Genomic DNA, 26,561 nt, shown 5'->3' on the forward strand with positions numbered 1-26,561 from the left:
AGTACCAAGATCTAGCTCTTCCTTTCAATGCAGTGGTAAAATCCGACACATGGTTGCTCCATCTTTGGTTGCTAAACTCATGAGGGTTATGTAGTTGTGAAGGAAAATTTCCACATCGCCCGACCCATCAAAAGTCTCGAGGGCTGGACAACTGAAGTCTCGGGGTCATTCAGTGTTTAATATGTTCAAACTGAGAGGGGTCGGTGGTATCCTACCCAACACTAGTGTATATTTTTTGTTGTTTGAATAGAGTAATTTCATAAGCAGAAACAATGACAACTTGTTTGAAACGATACTGATATAGGCATAAAGTATTTTGCTATTGTCATATTTACAATTACATTTGTCATTTCGTGTTTCGTAAAACTTATTGTCACAATTATATGTTAAAATATAAATGTGACTTTCATCATAAAATATATATTTTGAGACAACTTTCGAACAAAACATTATAGTAATGCCAATATGTTCATACAAAGTAGACTAAACAAGATATAAAATGATAACGCCCGCAAAATCATATGAAAGGAAACAAAAAAAAACAGAAGTCCATTATCAAATGTTGACTCTGCATGTTGCGCTACTGTGGTAGGCAGACTGCTTACACCCACCACATTCTCATTTTTCTAGGAGTGTTGCCTGAACTCTGCAAACAGATTGTCCTTAGACTTCCCGATTCGCATTTGATTAGGGGAGAAAGGGTAACAATAATAAATTGTGGGGCCCACATTAAAAAAATTAAATACCTAATCTATTGTAATAATAAGTACTTGCATAATAATTCTTCAAGAAATTAAGATGAGATAGAAAATAGACTAAAGAAATTGCAACATAGATCACTCATAGAATTTCTCATTTATCTCTTTACAACTTGTGTGTCCTAAAGAACCAAACATATGGGTGTATTTATACCCATAATCAAGCAACAAAATAAAGCCACCTCATGCTTTTGCATGTGAGAGGTGTAAGCCTATTATACAACTTATGGCCACCTCATGCTATTGCATATGAGAGGTGTAAGTATACTACACAACTCATAGACACCTCATGCTTCCTAGACTTCTTAGTCATAAGAGAAATGACACCTCATGCTTGGATTTAAAGGCACCAACTTGATGAGCAATTCCATACTTCATGGGCTTCTATCTCTATATTTGTTGGGCAACTCATGTCATGTTTTCTCTATGGGCATCCACATGTCTTACAACATAATCTAACTTTTTAATTTTAGGGGCCTAGAGCTTAAAAAAATCAATTTCTGTTATATGGTATGTGGTTGCCCATATAATCATTGGTTGTGCAAAGGGATGTGGATGCCCATAAGATTATTGGTTTAGTTTATGTTTTGGGTGCCTTTAAGATTATCTTCCTCTTGCCAAACTCATATCTATTGCAGCCCACCATTCCTATACTGCCACCTTGATGTGGTGTCATCTTGTGGTAGTTCCATATGAGATGTGTCATTGCATGGGAGCTCCATATGCAATGTGTCATCTTGGTAGTGACAACACACCATGCAAGTGACAACACATATGGTATGTGTCAACTTCCTATTACTTCTTCCACACTATAAATAGATGTACTTGGTGTATTGTTTGTATGAGTTTGTAAGAGATAAGTTGGTAAGAGATGGAATAGGTTTGGAAAGAATTCATCTAATAAAACTTGGTTCAAGTTTATCTCTTTTATTTTAGTATAGCTCATTACCTATATCTCTTCCCCTTCTCTTAATTCCATTAAGTTGCATGCAAATATTGATACACATTGAAGCAAATAGATCGACAATTTACAACACATTATCAGCACGAGTCTATAGCCAGCTGAAAGAAGCCGTTACTCTGCTCATTTGCCGAAGTCAACATCGGTGAAATATCGAACAAACTAAGCCGCTACTCCGTCTGGTGAAAGGTATAATATTTTAATTCATATTTCATAATGTCTAACCTTGCTAGACTTGAATTTGCAGCTTTAGATATAACAGGTAAGAATTACATGGAGTGGGCAGTTGAAACTAGACTGAATCTAAAATACAAAAATCTCCTAAACACAATTGAAGAAGGGAATAATGCAGATGAAATGTTACGGGCTCATGCTTTAAGCTTTTTGAGACGTCACATACATGATGACCTGAAGTCAGAGTATTTGTATGTGGAAGATCCCTTGGCTTTATGGAATATCTTAAAAGATAGATATGATCACCTGAAGATGGTCATCCTTCCAAAAGCTCGAAATGATTTTATAAATCTTCGACTACAAGATTTTTCTTCCATTTCTGCTTATAATTCCAGCCTTTGTAAAATTGTTTCCAGACTAAAAGCGGGAGGAGATATTATCACTGATGAACAGATGATAGATAAAACATTGAGTACGTTCCATGCCTCGGATATTGTCCTGCAGTCACAATACCGAGAGCGACGTTTCTCTAAATTCTCCCAGTTACTGACTTGTCTTTTGGTCAATGAACAGAATAACCAGTTGTTATTGCATAACCATGAATCTCGACCCACTGGGTCCGTACCTGTGCCTGTAGCACATGCGATATTGCCAAATGATCATGGTAGGAAACAAAATTACAAAGGGAAACGTGGTTCCGGAAGAAACCACCAACGTGGATCCCGCACGAACAAATGGGAGAGAAACAGACAAACCCTTACCACCAGAAGTGGGAAAAGGGAGAAAATTCAAAGAATTATGCAGCGAGAAAGCCTGATAAAGTAAAGGGTAAATATGATACCCCTCCCAAAGCTCGTAGAGAAGCTTGTTACCGTTGTGGTATGGAAGGTCATTGGTCCCGTACCTGTCGTACGGCGAGACATTTAGTGGACCTATACCAAGCATCTCTGAAATATAAAGTTGCACCAGAGATGAACCACATGGAACTTGATCCACCATTGTGTGTTGGAGATTATCTCCCTGAAGGAGAAAATCAAACTGATGATATGTTTAATATTTAGTGTATTAACTTTTCTATCTATTATAATGCTATATTATAATAACTTTTGTCTGTTAGATATTAGATAGTATATTATATGTATCTGTAATAGTTTTGTTTATGTTATAAATAGTTGTGGTTTGAATCTTATATTATATTATGAAAGGTATGGATTCCAGAAGAAACATATCTAAAGGTGATGAAGATAGCTGTCTAGCAGACAGTGGGACCACAAATTCGATACTTCGAAATACAAAATATTTCTCGACCTTAAAATTATGTGAGGCAAATGCGATTACTATCGCTGGCTTATCAAACATTATAGAAGGCTCCGGAAGAGCTATTATAATATTGCCCCGTGGTACGAAAATAATTATTGAGGATGCTTTGTACTCGACTAGATCCCTGAAGAATCTATTGAGTTTCAAAGACATTCGTCTGAATGGGTATCACGTCGAGACTGGGTCTGAGAATGATAAAGAATATTTATATATCACCTCGAGTATATCATGCCAGAAGCGTGTTCTGGAAAGACTTGAAGCTCTTTCTTCTAGGTTATATCTTACAGAGATTAAAACAGTTGAATCATATGTCGTTGTCAACCTGAAGTTGCACGATCCAAATACTTATAAAATTTGGCATGATCGACTAGGACACCCAGGATCTACCATGATGAGTAGAATAATACAAAACTCTCAGGGACACCCTCTTCAGAACCAGAAGTTTCTGATAGATAGGGATTTTACTTGCACTGGTTGCTCACTGGAGAAGTTTATTACTCGTCCATCCCTGACAAAAGTACATATCGAATCTCCCAAATTTTTGGAAAGGATTCAAGGTGATATATGTGGCCCTATACACCCGCAGTGTGGACCACTTAAATATTTTATGGTATTAATAGATGCATCAACTAGATGGTCTCATGTAAATCTGCTCTCGACGCGGAATCAAGCGTTTGCAAAGTTATTAGCTCAGATAATTCGTTTACGAGCTCACTTTCCTGATTATCCGATTAAGTCAATTCGTCTAGATGGAGCAGGAGAATTTACATCGAGTACTTTTGATTCCTATTGTCTCTCAGTTGGAATTAATGTTGAACATCATGTAGCTCATGTTCATACTCAGAATGGTCTAGCTGAATCATTCATTAAGCATATCCAACTGATTGCGAGACCAATGTTGATGAGGACTAAATTATCGGTTACTGCATGGGGACCTGCAGTTCTTTATGCTGCAACTTTGATACGGTTACGTCCTACTTCGAATAATCAATTCTCACCTTTGCAATATGTTCAAGGCCAGCAGCCAAACATATCTCATTTGCGTAATTTTGGATGTGCTGTATATGTTCCTATTACAATCCCACAACGCACAAAGTTTGGGCCTCAACGCCGACTAGGAATATATATTGGTTTTAATACACCATCTATTATTCGATATCTTGAACCCCTGACGGGTGAGACTTTCACTGCACGCTTCGTCGATTGTCACTTTGATGAGACAGTTTTCCCGCCATTAGGGGGAGTAAATTTGCCTGAAGCAAATGTTACCAAAAGGGAACTTTCTTGGGTTACACCAAATTTGTCTCATCTTGATCCTTGCACTAATCAATCTGAAGTTGAAGTACAAAGGATAATACATCTACAAGAGATTGCTAATAAAATGCCTGACGCATTTAATGACGCAGCGAGAGTGACAAAGTCACATATACCTGCTGCAAATGTTCCAGCAAGGATAGATATCCCTGAAGGACACGATAAAAATATTGCAGCAAATGAATCGTCCAAAGCACGTCTGAAATGTGGACGACCAATCGGTTCTAAAGATATAGTTCCCCGGAAGAGGAAAAACCAACCACAAGCAAGTAATGTTGCATAAGAAACGACAAATACACCCCTAGAAGTGGGTAAAGCCCCAGAAGAGGCAGACGCTCTTGAAGAGTATGAGTTATCTCTAAATCAAGAAATATCTATAAATTATGCTTGTAATGGTAAAGTGTTGAATCGAGATAACATAATAATCGATGATATATTTGCGCTTTCGGTAGCCACTGATATTATCACTGAAAATCATGATTATGAACCACATTCTATTGAGGAATGTCGGAAAAGGACTGATTGGGTAAAATGGAAAGAAGCAATCCAGACAGAGCTGAATTCACTGTCAAAACGTAACGTTTTTGGACCTGTAGTCCTGATACCCAATGATGTAAACCCTGTAGGTTTCAAATGGGTATTCGTTAGAAAACGGAATGAGAATAATGAAGTTATTCGCTATAAAGCAAGACTTGTGGCACAAGGTTTCCTGCAGAAACCAGGGATCGATTATGAAGAAACATATTCTCCAGTTATGGATGGAATAACCTTTCGATATTTGATCAGTTTAGCAGTTCTGGAAGAACTCGAGATGAATTTAATGGACGTGGTCACTGCGTATCTATATGGAAAGTTAGATACCGAAATTTATATGAAAGTCCCTGAAGGATTTAAATTGCCTGGAGGCAACCCACGTACCATGTATTCACTAAAGCTTAATCGAGCTTTATACGGATTGAAACAAGCTGGACGAATGTGGTACAATCGTCTTAGTGAATATCTGATCAAAGAAGGTTATGTTAATGATCATGTTTGCCCATGTTTATTTATCAAGAAATGAGATGTTGGATTCGCTATTTTTGCAGTATATGTTGATGATATCAACCTTATAGGAACTCCAGAAGAGCTCTCTAAAGCAGCAGAATATTTGAAGAAAGAATTCGAGATGAAAGATCTCGGGAAAACAAAATTCTGTCTTGGCTTACAAATTGAGAGAAGCACAAGTGGCATACTTGTACATCAAACATTATACACAGAAAAAGTCCTGAAGCGCTTTAACATGGAGAATTCTTATCCGCTTAGTACTCCCATGGTTGTTAGGTCTCTCGATGCTCTTAAAGATCCATTTCGACCTAAAGAAGAAGACGAAACACTCCTTGGTCCAGAAGTACCATATATGAGTGCTATTGGTGCATTATCATACTTAGCTCAATGCACTAGACCGGACATTGCTTTTGCAGTAAATCTATTGGCCAGATATAACTCTGCACCAACTAAAAGGCATTGGGTTGGAGTAAAGCAGATTTTAAGATATCTAAGAGGAACAACTGATATGGGATTGTTTTATTCAAAGAACTTATCCGGTGATTCTCAAGTAAAAGGATACACAGATGCCGGGTATATTTCTGATCCGCACAAAGGGATTTCTCAGACAGGTTATGTATTCACAAGCGGAGGTACAACTTTCTCATGGCGATCTTGTAAACAAAGTATGCTAGCTACCTCATCTAACCATGCAGAAATTATTGCTCTTCATGAAGCAACAAGAGAATGTGTATGGCTTAGATCCATTATTGAACACATTAGAAGCTCAAGTGGTCTAGATTCAATCACAAATTCTCCCACAGTCATTCACGAAGATAATTCAGCTTGCATATCTCAGATCAGAGAAGGATACATCAAAGGCGATAGGACTAAGCACATATCCCCTAAATTGTTTTACTCACATCACCTCCAGAAGAATAATGAGATTGATATCCAGAAGATATAATCATGTGAGAATTATGCTGACTTGTTTACTAAGTCTCTGCCTACTATAACGTTCAGAAAACTGGTAGATGGCATCGGAATGCGACGCTTGAATAGCCTGATGATGTAAGACTACATCGGTCCAAGATATGATATTCATCAGGGGGAGTCTATTATCATGTGCAGGTTCATGTATCGCTATCTACGCTCTGTACTCTTTTTCTTTCGTCCAGTTTTTATCCCAATGGGTTTTTCTGACAAGGTTTTAACGAGGTAGTATTTAGCGTATCCAACGTCACTCAGAATCTATTATTTGTACTCTTTTCCTTCATCAGATTTTGTCCCACTGGATTTTTTCTGACAAGGTTTTTAATGAGACAATTATTCCAAGTGATGGTCATCCAAGGGGGAATGTTATATGGTATGTGGTTGCTCATATAATCATTGGTTGTGCAAAGGGATGTGGATGCCCATAAGATTATTGGTTTAGTATATGTTTTGGGTGCCTTTAAGATTATCTTCCTCTTGCCAAACTCATATCTATTGCAGCCCACCATTCCTATAATGCCACCTTGATGTGGTGTCATCTTGTGGTAGTTCCATATGAGATGTGTCATTGCATGGGAGCTCCATATGCAATGTGTCATCTTGGTAGTGACAACACACCATGCAAGTGACAACACATAGGGTATGTGTCAACTTCCTATTACTTCTCCCACACTATAAATAGATGTACTTGGTGTATTGTTTGTATGAGTTTGTAAGAGATAAGTTGGTAATAGATGGAATAGGTTTGGAAAGAATTCATCTAATAAAGTTTGGTTCAAGTTTATCTCTTTTATTTTAGTATAGCTCATTACCTATATCTCTTCCCCTTCTCTTAATTCCATTAAGTTGCATGCAAATATTGATACACATTGAAGCAAATAGATCGACAATTTACAACAATTTCTACCTTATTGTTGAAGAATAAGTGTTGATTCTATTATTTTTAAGATTAGGTATTTACAAACAGCAATTACATATTCTCCTCTCGGGATCTCCTTTACTCCTTATGAGGTATGTTTTTAAATTTATTTATTTAAATTTTATTTTCGTCAATGCAATAAATAAGTATTCATAGTCAGAATATAATATTTAGTGGGTAATTGTTATATTCGATTTTTTTTGAGAAATTGTTATATTCGATTTTTAACTGCACACTTTTTTGTTTCATTGGTCATTTATAGAATTGTACTATTCAATTAGATTATACATTTTGATTTAGATTTAAGTTTTCTATTTTAGGTTTTAATACTCGTATTGTACTTCAATTATTCAAGTTAAAATAGTGTGAGAATGAAACATACACCTTGACCAGGGCATGCTAAAAAGAGAAAAGCAAAAGAGGATAGAGGAATTAACAAAATCTTTTAAAGGTTCCCTGAATGAATACCTTGAGAAAACTATTGCACTGGAGAATTCTACAATGGGTAGTTCTAGGGTAGAACTTATTAATATAATTGGAGAATCTGTTAAGGAAATGTTGTTGAGAAGTATATAATTCATGAAAGTGTTGACGATGATAATAGAAATGAAGGGAATGAAAAAAAAACTATTGTTGAAGAACATGAAAACAAAATGTTAGTGAACAATGTAACACCCACAATTTTGAATCGAAGAATTGGGCGAGTTAGAGAGTTGGGCAGAGATCTCGATTGTTAAGATATTTGCCTTCAGGTACTTATTTGGTTGAGCTAGAGCACTCATCTGATAGAATTCGAGAAACCAGGAATTTGACTGGTCATTTGTATGGTTCTGACGTTATTTTGACTTCGATAAAAGGCGGATAGAAGCTACTGTGAATGAAGAACGTTGACCATTGATCGGGCGGAAAGATTTTCTAGTGAGTGAAAAATAATGTCTTTTATCTTGTTTTCTTTATTTTCGAATAGATAATTTACGGTGGAAAATGATTTTATAAATATTTTAAAATAATTATATTTCTAAAACAAATTGGTTTAAGATTTACCCAATTTAGTTTTATATACTTTATTTCAATTAAATAATTAATTTTCAAAAATGGGGCAAAACTAATGATATTTAGGGATTAAATAGATTTTAGTATTTACATAAAATGAGTTTAAATGTTAGCATTAACTAAATAAATTGTGCTTTTCTGTTACATTATAAAAGTATCAACACTAAAAGATTTTTAAACTAAATACTCCTATCTTTGATTAGTTTGAAAAGTCAAATTTATTTTCTAACATGAATTTATATGCATGCTAATGCCAACATGTTGGATGGATAGCTAATTTGTTTTAGATATGGACCTCACTTACCATCCAACACTTGGGGCAAATCCAATTTATGGGGGTTGGGCTCCCAAAATTCAGCCCAGTCCCATCCCGTGCCTCCCAACTCGGAGCTCCGGGACTGGGCTCCAGGTGGGGTTGGGAGCCTCATGCTCTCGGGCTCCCAAATGGGAGTCCAGGCTGGGGGGCTCCCAGCCAGCAAAGAGAGCAGTAGGGAACCCCCACCCAAAAAATATGTTTAATTTTTTAATTTTTCTTTTGTTTAAATGTAAAGATATGTTTAATTTTTTTTTAAATGTAAATCTTTTTTATTTAATTTATTTGAAATAGAATTTCATTGATTTTTTTTTTAAATAATACTTCACTGATTGAAAACCAAATACATAATAACTCCCACCCAAAAAATTTTAAAATTTGAAATTTAAACTCCCCCCAAAATTTTCGTAATATTTGAAATTCAAATTCCCTCCAAAATATTGGTAAAATTTGAAATTCAAAATTCTAATTTTTAGAGCCCATAATTTCATGGTTGAAAATTGAAACACAAATCTCACACACGTACACTACACATGCACATATTTTGGATTTGGGAGTCTCTGTTGGGAGCCTGACGTTGGAATTGAGACAAAGTCCGGGGCTCCCAAAATTCGGAGCCCGAGCCCCACATTGAACTTTCCCTTAAAGACATCTTGGTCTAGGTTGGGATTTCATTTGAGGATTATGAAACATACAGAGGGAATGAAGCAGAGAGTTGAGAAAGCGAGTGAACTTTGAGGGTTACAAAAATTATAAATTTCTTCGGCCGATTTCTTCACGTACGGTAGCCTGAATTCAGTGAAATTTCTTTCAGGTAATCTTATTCGACTCGTTCTACATGTTTAGTGGTTTGGAATTTTCTTTTTCGTTCTAATTTGATGGTTTTATAACAATTATAGAGAAGACTGTATAGTTGGGTGTAATTTCTTTTTGGTTCATAATTTGAAGTGGTTATTCTTTAGTTTCTTCGAAAGATTTATGTTCAGGATCATGTTTAGGATGTTATGGACTATTTCGGGGTATCCATATATAGACGGGTTGTTGCCAAATTATTTTACGGCTCAAATTTCATATTTGGACCAGTTTTATAATGAATTAGAGTAGAGATGGTTACCCGAACTTTGTCATATTTCACATGAATGAATAGTTTGAGTTATAAATTCATGTTATTGGGTTTGTTATATGGTTTGTCAGCTTATGAAGACTCTGAAATGTGAAATAGAGTTTATGGAAAGTTGGTTGGTTGGTTTGTATACATTTCAAGTATTCGGTGGATGTTTCAATGAAATGCATAGTGTTGATAGGACATTCTTAGTATAGTTTCATTTTATGCATCTTCCTCTGCAAGAGGGCTCTTGACAATTATGTAACTGTTAAATGACCATTTTTCCTTTTTATATTCCAGTAGGACTAATGTACTGCAATAGGGAGTTCGAGGGGATATGGAGCTTAATCAGGAGCATCATTGGAGGTGCAAGAAGAGGTAGGATCCTATAAATCTTACTTGGAATACGGGTATTCCCTGTTTAACCACTTTATATATATATATATATATATATATATATATTATTTTCTTTTTGTCGTTCTCTAGTTCAAATTATGGCATAATATGATATGATGTGAATGTATGTGGTGTGGTCTCTGTTATGGATGTTTATCTTTTCAAAACAAATTGATTTTTCTGAAAAGTAATCACATGATGACGGAATCGCTTGAAATGTGTGATCATTTTGTGTGAATTGTAAACACGTGGTGGCTGAAGCGCTTGAGCTGCGTGCATAACATGAAGGTGGAATCGTTTGATCTATGTTACGTGTAATGGTTGTTTTCCGATGGCATTAGTTGGTCCCTTTGTTTATTTTGATGTTATGGATTAGCCATGAATTATGTCAGAGGTTACACTCGGTGCGTGCGCAGTCGTTTGGTAACGACCATTCCAGTTTATCCAAGATGGGGTCCGGGGAGGATGGAAGTTGGGGTATTCCGCCCCTTACAGTGATATGGGAATCGACCCAATGCCATGCTTGTTTATTTATTCTGCTAAGCCACTGGAGTGTGTGGTTTGAATTCTCTTGTGATTGATACTTACAATATTTGCATAGAAATGAAAGAGGATGTTTACCCGAGTTTTCTCAATAAGAAAATGAAAGTGGAAACTTGTAAAAGCTTGGTTTTAAACAGGGTTTACCCCACCTTGAGACACAAGAACGCTCTTCTCCTTTGGATTGATGGGACCTTTAGGAAGGTTCTGTTCTTGTAGCTTTGGGAGCCTATCAGATGATTTAATACTACTACAGGTTCATGCATATGTTTGGGTATTCTTCGAATGGTTAATGAATAACCTTGCGAGGAAGCGTCAGGTCGTGCCGAAGGTAGGACGTGCCTCAAGATGAGATACTTGTATCGTCGTGAGTATATGGTTCTGCTACATGAAAATGCTCTTATAGTCGTCTGGATAAGTCATGACATATTCTAAGCGTATCATTGTTTGGGTGAGATTTACTATTCGATGCGTATTGAGATCACAAACAAGTCTGATGGGCGATGATGACGAAGAGAGAGTTACGAAAGCTCTTACCGAGGTATTATGTGGATCCATGTGTACACTGCAGTAGTCAAATGTACGATAAGGCGCTGCCTGCCTGCATACTAACAAAGGCCGAACGGTTCTTCTTAGCCGAATAGTAGGTGGCATCAACTGAGTGCTTATTCAGTCGTGATCTTGGTAAGCTAGAAGAATTATCTTGCTATATTGCCTTGCTTGGTGTGCATATCAATATCTTTGTATATATGTAACACTTATAACTATTGGTATATTAAAATGTTGATGTGTGTGGTGCGGGTAGGATGTCTAGGTATCCTACTGAACTGACCTTCGAGTTATCTCATTCCTATTTGTTTTTGTTCAGTTGCATTGACCCAGAGTGACACAGTTTACTTCGATTGCTCACATTATGTAAGAATATAATTTCTATTATATTTTCAACTTACGACTTTATCACGATGTTAATATTATATATGTAACATGTAGAATAGTTAGGATCGTTCTCTCCCTTGTTTGTGATTGTACACATGTAAATAGTATGCAAACTATAACTTTGAATTTGATGTTATTGATATGTTGGAGTTTATGAAAACATGTATGAATGTTTGACAGGTTTTTAGGGTTTGATGTGTTCAATTATAGAGGAGAGACTCTATCCAAATTCAGTCTCTTATGTGAATTGTTCATTTACATGAGTTCAAGTTGTTTTTCTCTTTATGAAAATTATTTTAGGTTACACGTCTTTCGAACATATTTTCAAAGGGTTTAAACTATATTTGATTTTCCGCTGTGTTTGTTCTTTATTTGTAACCCGTGATGAGAGTTTTGGCTTGGGTTTATATTTGAAACTGGTTTAAGTGAGGATTAGACTGAGTTTCTTTTATAAACTGTCTGGCAAGCCGTGATTCGGAACACGGGGCATCACAAAGAACTTGTCAACAGAAGCGTCGATAAAACGATAGAGAACAAAAATATCATGAAGATTTTAGTGATTCAGCTAGTTTGAAAACAATTTATCAATCATTCAAAGACATTTTAGTAGAAAGAGAACCTATTAGAGTTTTAAGATATGAATATGATTTCCCAAAAGATGCTCTTAAGAGACGTTCCTCTTCAAAATATTATACTCGAGATTTATCTACTTGAGATAGACAAGATAGGAAGTGGTTGTGTATTCGAATAAGTTGAACAAAGTATTTTGTTTTTGTTGCAAGTTATTCAAGCAAGACAAAATGTCAACTTTTTTTAGTTGAAGATGAAACAAATGATTAACGTAATTTCGGAGCCAAACTTAAACAACATGAGACAGACATTGAGCGTATTATAAATAAGAGTGTTTGAATTCAGTTGGAAACATGATAAAAAAATAACACTCCATATAATCATTGATAAAAATAAGCAAGATCAAATTAATAAAGAGAGATTATTGAAAAGAGGTACTGGTAAGAATAATTGCATTAGTGATAACTTTTGCTAGTAATAATTTGTCTTTCATGGGAAGAGAGAAAAGATTTATGAGTGTTATGATGGACTCTTTTGCCAATTTATTCAAATGATGATCCAGTATGATACAATAATGAAATAGCATGTTCGACGGGTCAGAAGAAAGAAATATATTCACATTATCTCGGTCATAAATATCACAATGAATTGATACTCACGTCATGAAGACAAATCAAAGACAAAATCATTCAAAGAATTAAGAAAGCAAAAATTATCTTAATTTGAGTATAGAGAAGATATGCAAATTGATGTTGCTATAACTCAACTACAAGAATTGATACATATTTTGATGATTATAAAGGAAACATATTTTTTTCACCCATTTTAGATGCTAAAGAGATTGCAGAGGCCTTAGATATTGAGTCTGCATTCCCACAAAAGCGTGATTCGTAGAAAGAAACAATTTGATGTGTATACGAATGTCACAAATGAGATGACTCAGCTGCCAGCGGAAGAATCTTTCTAAAATAACTATTTCTTATATATAGTTGATCAAGGTAGTATTTTATTGAAGACTAGATTTCAACAGTTTAAAGAATATGACAAAACATTTAGGTTTTTGTTCGATTTAAAAAAATCCACTATTGCAAATGATGAAAGCTTAAAAGAATATTATCGCAAACTCGAAAGTTATTTGAAGCATGACGTGCACTCTGATAATTATAGAGCTCAGCTATTTGCTAAACTCAAAGTTTTAAAAGTGATCTTACCAAGGGACATAAGAAAAATGATTGTAGTGTTTGATTTTATTAGTTCAAATTCTTGAGAATTAAATTTTGCAACTACTTGGATTTCTTACAAGATTTTATTGTACCAGCTACAATAGCCTTTTCTGAGAAAAGTTTTTCTAATCTGAAGTTGATCAATTCTTACCTTCGCTCCACTATGTCATAGAAGAGATTAAGCGGGTTTGCCATGTCATCAATTGGACAAGATATGACGAAAGAATTAGACTATGAATGCATAATTAGTAATTTTTCATCTCAAAAGGCAAGAAAAATATTTTCGCAACATATTTAGTTCATTTCTGTATGTAAATTGGATCTTCTTTTATAGTATTTACTTCATATTTATGGTTTTTAGTTATGCTTTTCATACTATTTTATTTGTTACGGGAAATTTTCTGTTATAGCTAATGCAAAAAGGGCCCCAAATTTTTCTCCGCTTTAGGCCTCCCAACTACTTGAGTCGGCCCTGTCTACATCGACCGCATTCCTTACATTCCTAAAAAGTCAGTCCCAGATTTCTTCATCTCTAGTATCAACGAAAACATACACAAGAGGACACAAACTTGCGAAAGAAACATCCGTAAGCAATATATAATTATTTTGTTGGGTAAAAAATCAGAAATGTCAAAGTAAAGATTTCTTTATTTGAGGTAAATTTAACAATATCTTAAGAAAGATATGTTTAGCATATTGTGAAATATGGAAAATTTCACAACTCCACATCTATAGGTATATTAAAATCGAAGGATTCTTGGTTTCGACAAAAATTTACTGTCGTGAGAAAACCTGACTTTGCTACGAAAAATGTCTTACTTTTCGAGAAACGCTCGTTGAAATTATTTTATTTTATGCATGACTAAGGAATAGTTTACCATTGTTAACGTCATTTGCTACTGCTGCCAAAATGCATGTTTTCAATCTTTATTTCGCAAGAGTCCATCGACATATATAGTGGGACAATAATATTGACTTCCAACCATACACGCATAGAGTGTAATGAAATTCTTATGTGTCGGCGTGTCATTTAAGTTGGACGCACGAATCTCCTCTCAGGCTGGAGGCTTCATTAATGGTCACCTTCTTACCCTCGTAAGAACAGTAATAGGCAAGTAGATAGGTCGAGATGACTCTTAATGTCATCACAAACGAGCTTTCCCACAAATGTACTACATATTTTGGGGTTCTTGTTTTTTTTTTAAATCAGCACAATCATGTTTCATACATTTCGAAACAACCACATGGAGGAACGTTTCATGTGGGGCAAATCGTGAAGTGAACTCGCCAGTGACAGTCTTCTGTCGAGCATTCCACCATACCCAAAAAAATCATTTGAATAAACTTGAACTCTGTCGCGTATTAGTACTGTATTGACGAAGGCCATGTTGAATTGCTTCGCACTGCCAGGGGATAACTTATCGATGTGAGTAAATATCTTTTAACAACCCGAGGATTTAAGATCCTTCGTTATATTTTTTTTTAACAAGAAGATGTTTGTGAATCACTATCATTAATAATGAAATGTTCTGCAAATAAAATATTTTGTACTGTGAACAACATAATCCAGAAAAGGGAAGCAAATACATTATGTCATGCATAATTTGAGTTTATGAGGAGTACAAAACCTATTTTGTTACGTGAATACTTGCATTTGTATTGAAATAGGGGTAAAGGAACCGAATTCATTTTGTATTCCTTTTTTTTATTATGTAAAATAATTATTTTTTTGTAAGATATAAATTTTACAATTTTTGAGTCTAAGGTCCAAAAATAGGGGTAATTAGTCATATATCCACTCCTAAACCAATAAACACTATAAGACCAAAATAAAATATGAAATAGAAAATGAGTCCAAAAGTGTATCTTTTTGTGGATCCCATGCTTCAAGCCACTTGATTTCTCTCATTATTGCCCTCTTATAAATATATTTTAACCTATAGTAAACCAAAGGTTTCCTGGAGTTGAGTTAATAAATATACTTTTTTCCATAAATTTTAAGAGAGAATTTATGGTCAAAATTTATTCTCGATATTTATTTCCAAAGTTTATAGTTGTCAAGACCAACATACGAAATCAGTCGTTCTTGTCTAAAGAACGAGATTCCCTTCCCTCTTTCTCTCTATCTTCTTACAATGTTTATATCTCTACAAATTATTTTGTCTTGAAAATCATTATGAAAATTATATATATTGATTAAATTTGGAATCTTCTTCAAACATTTATTTAATTCTAACAACATACTTAAATGTGACACATTTTATCACTTTTTTGGTAAGAAAAGAAGTTAAATTTTCGATCACTACGAAAAAAAATTCAATTATAACGTAAACTGATATTTATTTTGTTGACATTTTTAGTATGTTTCTAACATTTTATTGATTCTATTAGCATGATATATATTCTGAATTAGTTAGAGTCGTAGGTGAATAAAAGTTTTGATTATTTATCTAACATCTTATTTATTCTAACAACATTCTTAGATATAACAAAATTTTAAAAAAATTCTAGCATTGTATTGATTTTAAAAACACAATTATATACTTTAACTCAAAAAATACTTCTAAGTTTTTAAAACCACTTAGGTGATGAATCGACGTAACAACACATAATAATGTATCATATGTTTTCTGATTTACTTACGTTATGTTAACAAAAATTTTAACATTTCTCTAGCATCGATTTGATTCTCCTGTATTACTTAAACTAGGAGAACAACATTTTAAACATTTTTTTTAGAAAATTCTTCATTCTTATTACACGTAATGCTTTTACATTTTTCATGGACAGCTATTCAATCATTGAATGGACTTCAGTGATGCAAATTCTTATGACTGTTACCTTAAATGGAAATAACTAAGACAGATGCATGGGGTCCAATTTTCACCCACATCGGTCAAGAGTTTGAGGGTGTGGTTCAAGCCTTTCGAGATACTCTCGGTCATTACCCTATCAGTACGAAAAAAAATGCTATAAATTTATAAAGAATGATCGATATAGGGCGACTGTTGGCTGCAATGAAGCTGAGGTTCCTCTCAATGTTTTTGTAGAATTTTATTGATTCTAACAACATAATATGCGTAGTTAAAAATTGTGCAAAGATTTTCTTGTAGCATTTATTTGATTTTTGCATAAATTTTTGCCACTCTACCAACATCTTATAAACTCTAAAAAATCCATCATACTTTTACAAACATAAATAACTTGGATTTAACTACAATAAAATTATATAGATTTTCCGCAAAGTTTTACATTTTTATTCTTTTAAATTGATGCTTTCGTATCATTCAGTGTTTATCTGTTATGTAAATGCATATGTTACCCAATCATGAAATAGATGTTAGTAAACAAAATCCTACGAGCTATTATATGAAATTGGGAATAACTAAGAAAGAGTCATGTGGTCCTATCTTCACCCATGTAGGCCAAACATTTTATGGATATACTCAAATATAGTAAAAAAATATTGTCGACATGTTGTGGTATTTTTAGCATTTCGGTGATATCTTTTAGCATTTTCCATTAACTCCTTTTAACGTATTTCACGATTATACTAAAACTTAAAGTGATTAAAATTAAGAAAAATCCATTACAAGAACTAAAACTTAAAGAGTTTTTTTCATTTATGCTTCAATTCATCCAGTAACAACCAAGTTAATTCAACCCTCTTCCTTTGCGCTTGTATTGTTAAATCTTTGGGTAACATCCCGTGTGAAAAATGCTTATAGTTATATTCGACCACAAATTCTTCCACGTGCAAAATCACGTACAACCAAAATATCGTCTGTAAATTTGTAAAATGTATTAGTGTTCAAACAAGTGCTTGCAATTCATGGAATAATAAAATATAAAAACGTAAAAGAATCGAAATGTAAAACTTAAACAAAAAATCTGTACAGTTCTACTGCTGGTAAAATCATTTAGAGAGTAACTTTGTTATGTTTGTAAAGTATGTTATTTTTTGTCAGAATTTAGAAAATGTTGGTAAACTTTTCACAATTTATGCAAAGGGCATTGCCGACAGAAAACAAACTCGCTCATTCATAATTGAAAAACATAAATGGTTTTCTGGGTAGTAAAAGAATTACAAAACGAAAATATGTTGTTAAAATTAAGAAAATGCTATGAGAATATACAAAAAGTTTGCAAAATATATACTCACCTTCCATGCAATTTTTTTTGGAAAACAAGATTATAAAGAGAGAAACAATGAGACAAAATCTGAAGGATTCTTTTTAAGAAAAAGATTAGTATCCTAGATTTAATAATAAGAACAACAAAATCATGCACGGTGCAACAATCTATCGTTGAAAATAAAAGAGAATATAGTAAAAGAAAAAACTTAATCAATTGAGCATCATGTTCTTCTAGGTTTTCTCCAGGTGAAGACTAAAAAGTTTAGATGGATTTTCTCTGCGATTTGTCTTGGTTTTCTCTCGGTGAACTAAAGAAGAGAGAATTATGATCGATTTTCTTTGGGTCAAAAGATTAAGAGAACATTCCTTTTAACTGAAAAGACAAATTTTGTAAGGATGGAAACTTCTTATTGACAAATTATTTTCTTGAAACTGAAAAAAATTATTTGTATCTTCTAATATGGGTAACTTTATTTAACCTGGGATAGGTTAGGTAGTAGTAGAGAAAAATCAGATTAGACATTTAAATTGCTCCTAGTGGATTTATTTTTTATTTAATGCTATCTTTGGGCTCTCAACCCATGAACCCTGTGATTTTGGACCTAAAATTCATCCCCTTTTATTCATGTTCGTAAAGGGCCGTTCGTAAAATATCCAAGAAATAGTAACTTTTGCACTTAAGTTACAAAAACGATTTTGTAACAAGCAAATAAGGAGATAGCCGAAGTAATAATGCAAATGATGAATGGTGAAGCATATACCTAACATATATAAATTTATACACATAAAACATATTTTATGGGAAAAACTCATTATGAGATAGAAACAACAAAGTCTATTTTTCCATGTGCAATTGTCTTTTTGTGACACTAAACTTAATTTGGTGCAAAATCGATTCTCTAATAGACAATAGATGAAAAGACCAATGTAAATAAGGTAAATAAATGAAATTTTATTGTGAAAACTAAAGAAATGAGATAGATTATAGAGAAGAGAAAACTAATATAGACTAATAACAACAAATATCTATCTTAAGATTGTAATAAAATGTTTTAGATATTGTTATGTCTATTACAATGGATTAGAACCCTTTTATAGACTCTACAAAGTGAAATACATTCATAGACATTTACACTAGGGGTTACATGCGTACACATGAATGTGTCTTTTAGGTATAGGTTACATATGACCACATTAGTGTAGATGTTACAAAAATTATAAATATGGAAGACAAAATATCACAAAAAGTTTCATGTTTTAACGACATTTTGGTGTTGTTTGCAATCATTTAAGTACTTTTACAGACGCAAAAAAGATTTTAAAACAACCAAACCCTATTTTGGTGTCACAAAACTTTTACAAGCTTTTTGAACCAACTTTTTATGGTTTTTTCAGTCTGACAAAACAAGGAAAAAAAATACTGCATAAAGCACAATGGTAAAGATGATGAAACTAGGTTAATAAAACTGAAACACAGTAGTAAAGAAAAAATTTTGCAAAACCTAAGTTGCTAAGAGCATCTCCAATCCAACTCTCAACTAGAGTCTCAATATGATGTGGCAACAATAAATATTGAGATACTCAAAAGAAAACTCAATTGTTGAGTTTTCTTCTGAGTATCTCAACATTTATTGTTGTATCTCAATTGGTCCACATCAAATTTTATATATTAAAATAAGAACCAAAAGTAAATCTAAAGTAAATGTTGAGTTTTTTTTGGGTGTTGCATTGGAGATGAATTTTGAATTGAATATCTCAATAGTGCAACCTAGGAAAGAGAAACTCAACTCATACTTGACGCATTGGATTAATTGAGTTTTTGTTGAGTGTTGCATTGGAGATGCTCTAAGGAGGGAAGATAATCATTGTGAAAAATGAAAATCCAGATGAAGAACTGGGATGCGGATGAAGCTGGTTTGTATGATGACGAACGTAAATACCAATTAAATATAAGAAGATGAAACCAACAAAATGTTGAAGATGAAGCTCAGTATTACAGTATTTAGGAGAGGAAAAGGAAAAAAGATGAAGCTTAAGCTACAGAGTTCTTCACAAGGAAAAAGTTGAAGAAGAAAAGAAAGGAAGATGAAGATGAAGGAGAGCGAAAGGGTGTACCATCCATTTGTTAGAATAGAGAGAACAAAGTGTAGAAGAGAGATACGAGATTTTCTGATTATGAATTAGAATATAGACTTGGAATTTTATATACACATAGGAGGTTATTATGAGGATTAAAAGAAAAAAAAAGCTATCGTAGAGACCCGTGTTTGTGCATCGAGATGTGTTTTTTGCACCAGATCTGACTTTTACATATAGGAGGTTAATATGGGGATCGAAAGAAAAAAAAACTGTCATACTCAAAATCATACTCAAGACATTTTTTTCAATTAATTCTAAATAGACGAGTATGGGGTCAAAATGACTCCACTTTCATATGAAAAAAAATCATTTCCCACATAAAATAAGCTTTGAAGTATTGAAAATATAAAGAAGATAAAACCCAAACATCAAAACTACCATAGTAACATATAAATTAATCCACATCCAAATCTTATAAGAAAAGGAAAATCGAAAGGAGCAAGAAATCTAGCACCTTATCAATTTCCTTACTTTGTTTCCATCTCTTTTTGTTGTCTTCACAAGGTCGAGAGGGTATACCAAGGCTGGGTTTATATCTATAATTTTACAAGGTAACATGGCAAAAGATTTCGCCATAGCAATTTAAAAGAGAGACTGTATAAAGGTAAAGGAAGAAAACAGACAAGAACCTGCTTTTAGAGCATATTGTTGTTATACCTTCCTCCTTCATCAGAAGTGCCATAACTCCCATAGGACTGTGTCGACATGGATACCGGTGGAAAAGAGTTATGACCTAATTCAGATTCTAACGATCTAGAACCAGTATCCATATCGCCAATTATGTTCATGTTGGATGGTGTTGATTCTTTGTCATTGAAGATAAAATCCTGAACAAAAACATAGAAGAATAAAAACTCGTGCAGTTTGAGTCAAAGAGTGATTCCGTTTTCATGCTTAGATTCTATTTGGTTGATCAAAAATGTTATGAGAAGGAAATAAAATAAATAAATAAATGAACGAAGTAACTGACTTGAATGAGTCGTTGGGCGGTCTGAACTTGCGCCGAAGTACCCTTAATTTCCACAATGATTTCGCCTGACATGCCTTTACTCTCTTGCACTGTAAGCTTAGCTCCGCTGGCCCGTCCTATATACGCAATATTTGCTCCTCTATTCCCGGTTATCTTCTCAGCATAGACTAGGGGTAGTTGCATTGTCCGAGTAACCTGCATCAGAAGGAAGGGAGGTTCCAACTTTCAAGGTAAGAAATGAAATGTACTAAAAGAACCTGGATTTTTTTTACTCTTTCTATATTAGTTCTAGTTCAATCACTCTCTCTCTCTCATTAGGGTTGTACGTAATTCGGTTAAGGTAAATGCTCATAATTTTCCTCAAATGCCAGTATAATACCAATTCGAAGTTCACAAGTTAAAAAATGACCACATCAAAATTCAAAAGTCTCACCTGTGTTACAATAGAAGGAGCAGAACGAGATAGTCCTGGAATATATAGTTCAACAACAGCAGGATCTTGTCCATATAATAGCGGGCTATAGTGCGACTCTGGCGAAGGTTCACGGTTGAGATAAAGAGATTCCGTCTCAAAAGAAAGAGAACAACCATCCCTTGTTCCAGGTTGAGTAGCAGGAAATGATAGCGGGATCGTTGAATTACCCTGATTAATGGCCACGACAAGCTTTAGCATATAGTCAGAAACAAAATCTGAACCAAATTTGCTCTGCATTAATACTTACAATCCGCTCAAACAAAGGAATAACACTATGATCAACCAAGAACTTCCTTAAGTGCTCCACTACTGCTTCTAATGCTTTAACAACTTCCGAATATTCTCCACGGATGTCTACAATATTCTCTTCTAAGGTAGCATAATGCGGCAATTCAGCTAGCACATCAACTGTAAACAATCACATAGACTGAAATATGTATTAAAGTAGCAATAACTAGAAGCATTGAAAGATAAATCTATGTCATCCAAATAACAACAATAAACAAGAACTAAGAGAAGAATTAGACGGGTGGGCTTCGTTCGTTTTAGACGTGACATTGCAGAAAACATATCAGTTTAGAGAGTCAGGCATTCACAACATGAGCTAGCTTTTGGGTGAAAGTCATTTAATATTTGGTTGGCAAAAATTGCAAATAGGCCAATTGTTCCACTTAATTAAAGCCAAGGGGTATAATTGTAAAACTTCGTATGTTCAAACGAAAAAGAAACCCTAAATTTGCAAGTTTAGATGATTAATAGAGTTTGGCGTACGCAATACGGAGTCCATAGCACATAAATATTGACATGAATTTGGTTTAATATACATTCTATTTCAGATAGATATGAACTAGGGACTTCGACATAAATATGCATGATATAAAACTAGGAAGAGATCATAATTCATAAGTTCAGAAAATCAGATCACACGAGATTTTGGAGAAAGTATAAAATAGTTAATGATGAAAAAAGTGCAATCTGAAGTGTAAAAAAACTGGCGATGACACGTCTCAGAATTCGAATGCAGTAAATAGTAAATACACACAACATTATAAAAGTGGTAAGAGCATACCTCCTGAAATAATCTTAATGGTGGCACCAGACTTGGCCTGTATTAGCTTAATCTGGCAGCCCTGCTTCCCAATTAAACTAATTCCTTGTGATGATGGCACCAATAATCTAATTGAATGCCTATAACCTCCAGCAGCTGAAGCTGTGCCATCACTTTCAGCGTCAGATGCTCTCGTAACAAGTTTGAATAGTCTGAGTACAGCATCCATAGCAGGGGATAGCTTAGCTTCTGGTTCTTCTTGTGCAGATACCAGAACCTGAAAATAAACAGGAAAATGGAATAATGGTGAGATAAATAATACAGAGCTAGCCCAAGGAAAATAGATGATCATATTATATATAAGATGTTGGAAAAGGAAAGAATAAGAAAACAAATGTTTAGACATGGTTCGAAACATACAATTAGTCCATTATATTATACACAATTTACGTTAACGAGTGGTAGTTAACTATTTATGGTATGAACACGATTTTGTACAAGTCGTCGCCAAAAGGTATACAACTTTAGAAGTAAATCTGAGTATACAAGATACAAAAGTACAAGGTAACAAGGATCAAAGAATATATATAATCTAAGAACAAAATAAGTCTATACATATCATATTTTTTTTACTAATCCCATCACCAAAGTAAGATATTATAAAAATAAAAACACTACAAGCGTAGTCAGATGATTATTTTTGGTAGTCATATTCTTTTTCCACACAGCAAACATTGTCTCAGTTTTCTTAACAAATCAGTTTCTTTCTCCAGGAAACTAGGGCTCGCATTCATGTTCCTCATTGTTTGAATCTAACTCATCTGAATCTGAATCGTCTGAACCAAATGAACCGGATATCAGCCCATACCACCTATTCAGACGAATCAGAGAAAGAAAACTTTGGAATTCGACTAGAGTCAATTCAAAGCACGAGTGAGATTTCAGACCTGACCTAGAAAATAAATACTACTACCTAAGAACATCAAGAAGAACAACGAACATGAAATATGAAATAATTTATGAAGCAAAAAACTCTGAAATGATTCTAAATGAATTATACTAAACAAACTCACAATCTGATCAGTGGCTCCAAAAACGCTTTGAAGAACATGAATGCTAGCCCTAGTTTCCTGGCATAACTTCCTTATGATCTCTCCTTTACGACCTATAATGCTACCGACCATGTCCACCGGGACGATTAGACGGAATGCATTGTATCCAGGCCATCCTGGCCATCGCTTGCTTGCTACATCTGGAACTACCTCCCAAGATGCCGATGCAAAATCTGAATTCTCTCCTGAAGACGACAGAGGCACTGATGTATCGAGGAGTGGTTCATAAGCCGGAATTGCAGTGGCGCCGGTCACGTTCGATTCAGTCCACATTCTGTCGTCAAGAGAGAAAGGTAGAAAGAGAAAGAAACCCTAATTCGATTATCACAAAGCTCTTACTTTTTCTCAGGGTTTCTCGTCGAAGGGAGAAGGAAGAGAGAGAGAGAGAGAGAGAGAGAGGAAGAGGAGGGAGAAAAACAAAATCAAAATTATGAGAGACTACTCTATGACTGGTTGAGACACTTGATACATCTGTGTATTAAGGGACTACTGAAATTTCACTAGTCCTTATGTTAAAACATCTGACCGTTTATTTCGCATTATGATGAGTTTAGGTAGTGTTCAATCTCATTCATTTGAGTATGAATAGTTCTAATCCCCAATGAAATCTGACCGTCTATTTGTTTGGTAAGCTTTTTTTTTTACTTACACTTTTTTATTACGAGTAATGTCACAGAATAGATTATAGGAAACACGAATAAATAAGATTTCTATACAGAATTTGTCTGATTGTTCATATTCCTTGGATATTTTCTTTCATATAGGGATCAGATATTTTTCACCTAAAATTAAGACATTTTGTTTTGTTGAAAGAACCTAAATGCCTTGGCATAGTAAACTCTTGACGTTTTAATAAGATATCAGGTTTTAGTTTAAAAATGGTGAATATAACTGTTTATTTCTAATAAATTAAAACACAGTTCACTTAATAAGTTGTATAGAAGGTTTTGGCCTTTGGTATAAGAAGAACATTTTTTAGCAAAGGCAGTGCATTAAATAGGGAGAGCATTCTTTTTAGAATAGAGAGAGATAAACACTATTTTCTAAAACATACCAACTTTAAACCCTGGTCCCTTCAAACTATTTTCGACCAAAAGACGGAGAAGAGAGAAAAACCATGTTCGACTAAAAACCTGTTCGTCGATCAAAGGGAGAGAAGAGAGATATACACCCTTAAAACATGTTCAACCAAAAGAGAGAAAAAACCCTAAATCAGTTTGTTTCGATCAAAGAGAGAGAGATAAAGATGGAGCCCTAAACCTTAGATGATTAACACAACACTCATCTCCATAGAGGGGTTTGTAATTCTTGTTGCTTGATTTCTCCATAGATTTTTAGGTTTTTAACACTGATTAAAGTAACTTTTGAAGATTCATAAAAGAAATTTCGCTTAGCATAAATAAAAATTCATGAAAATGAAAATAGTGAAAATTTTCATCTAGGACAACTGAAAATTTAAACAAATTTCGTCCAGAGCGGATGTAAAAACAGAACAATTTCAGTCGGCCCAGCCGAAATTTATTGTTTTTTTCAGCAGACCCGACCGAAATTTGTTGTTTTTTTCAGCCATCCCAATTAAAATTTGTTGTCTTTTTCAGTCGACCAAATTGTAAATCTGTTATAAAACAAAAACGACCTAAAGCCCTAAAACGGTTGTTCAACCATAGAGGAAGACAAGAAAATGATTTTTCTTTACCTGAGACATATTATCTTCATTATATATGTCTTTGTTTAAGTCGATATCTTTGTTTAAGATGATGTCCTCGTTTAAGTCAATGTCCTCGTTTAAGTCGATGTCTTCGTTTAAGTCCAAGGATTCTTCTTTCTTGATGTAGGTTGTCTCCTTCTTCATTAATAGTGGCTCCTCATCCATGAGATCTTGAGGCATCGTCAAAAGCTTGAAACTAAAACTACAGTGATGGTAAACTTTGCAAGTTTTTTAAAACTAATGGTGATGTTGATAGTTGTGATGTTGATAGGGTTGGGTTGTTTATGTGAGAGAAAACTACAAGTGAATAGAATATTAGTTTTATTATTAATTTTTATCAAAGTCATTATATTTTAGCACTATTTATTAAACGATCCTTATAACGCCATCCTTAAACTAATTTGGTAAAGGAAGAACAAATGCATAAATTGACATTTCTAACGCACTGCCTTTACTAAACATTGTTCTTCCTATATCAAAGACCAATGTTTTGCATCTGAAAAAGATTTTGTAGTTTTAGTTTAGCGCGGGATATAAAGTACGTAGATATTACTGTAAATATGTCTAGTTTTAGTTTAGCGCCGGATATAAAGTACGTAGATATCACTGTAAATATGTCTATTTAATTGTTTAATTAGTATGTTATCTTTGACATCTTAGTTCTTACCTTGATGAATTATGACGAGACATTTAGTTTATTATTAAATTTGGACACGGTGAGAACAAAGTGAAAATCTAGCCAAGTCATGTTTTGGGGGATTGGGCTGGACGTCCAAAATGAGGCCCAAAATGGGCTGGGCGTCCACGGTTGCCCCTAAATAAACGAGAGGTCCAAAATGTCAGGGCGGGACTTAAAATGACGGAAACAACCCTAAAGTTCGTCGAATTTACGCCCCGTGCCATCGAAAATAAACCGGGATTTGGCGAATTTTTGGCGGGATTTCTGACTGATTCGAGGGACGGAAGTGACGTTTCCTGCAAACGGTCACTTCCACATTAACTTCTGCCCACGCCGAGTCCCTCTTCCCAGGTAACTTTGCTCCTTCTCAAGAAAACTCTCTCTCCAAATTTTTCTTCATCCGTCATCTTCCTCCTGCATCTTCCTCCTGCATCTTCCTCTTTCAACTTTTACTTCTAAAGTGATTCAAGTTTTTTTGAAGAAAAGGAAGGGATTCAAGTCTGTTTGGAGAAATAACTTACAAGTTTGTGAAGGGATTCAAGTATGTTTTACTTCTATCTCATCCACCTAAACTTGTTTGATAAAAGTTTCTTTCATAAAAGATTTTTAAAACCCTAAAATTTGTGAAAAACTTTACTTTCTGACGCAGATATGGTGATTGATCTTTCTTTAGGGACGCAATATTTTAGAAACCTT

General features: G+C 34.3%; 1 protein-coding gene across 1 annotated transcript; it reads right to left on the bottom strand.

Annotated features, from left to right (window-relative positions):
* Window positions 1–20,228: 20,228 nt before the first annotated feature.
* LOC147531809 (RNA-binding KH domain-containing protein PEPPER-like) lies at window positions 20,229–23,896 on the bottom strand. The gene is made up of 6 exons (XM_086649182.1): window positions 23,440–23,896; window positions 22,388–22,643; window positions 21,566–21,726; window positions 21,277–21,486; window positions 20,844–21,038; window positions 20,229–20,700 (listed from the first exon to the last, which is right to left on the bottom strand). Exons 1-6 carry the CDS (start codon window positions 23,749–23,751, stop codon window positions 20,509–20,511), a joined length of 1,326 nt encoding a protein of 441 aa, XP_086505308.1. The 5' UTR covers window positions 23,752–23,896; the 3' UTR covers window positions 20,229–20,508.
* Between the last annotated feature and the right edge of the window lie 2,665 nt (window positions 23,897–26,561).

This window comes from Eschscholzia californica, unplaced genomic scaffold (assembly GCF_041429995.1).
Source record: "Eschscholzia californica isolate CP2 unplaced genomic scaffold, dmEscCali1.0.p SCAF_6, whole genome shotgun sequence".
Taxonomy (NCBI): Eukaryota; Viridiplantae; Streptophyta; class Magnoliopsida; order Ranunculales; family Papaveraceae; genus Eschscholzia; species Eschscholzia californica.

What these genes read in the sequence shown, in the direction of transcription:
- LOC147531809 (XM_086649182.1), bottom strand. Translation starts at nt 23,751, where the DNA reads ATGTGGACTGAATCGAACGTGACCGGCGCCACTGCAATTCCGGCTTAT. An exon ending in CATTAAGATTATTTCAGGAG is followed by an intron (nt 21,727 to 22,387) that starts GTATGCTCTTAC and finishes GATTGTTTACAG; the next exon opens with TTGATGTGCTAGCTGAATTG. An exon ending in CCGCCCAACGACTCATTCAA is followed by an intron (nt 20,701 to 20,843) that starts GTCAGTTACTTC and finishes GTTTTTGTTCAG; the next exon opens with GATTTTATCTTCAATGACAA.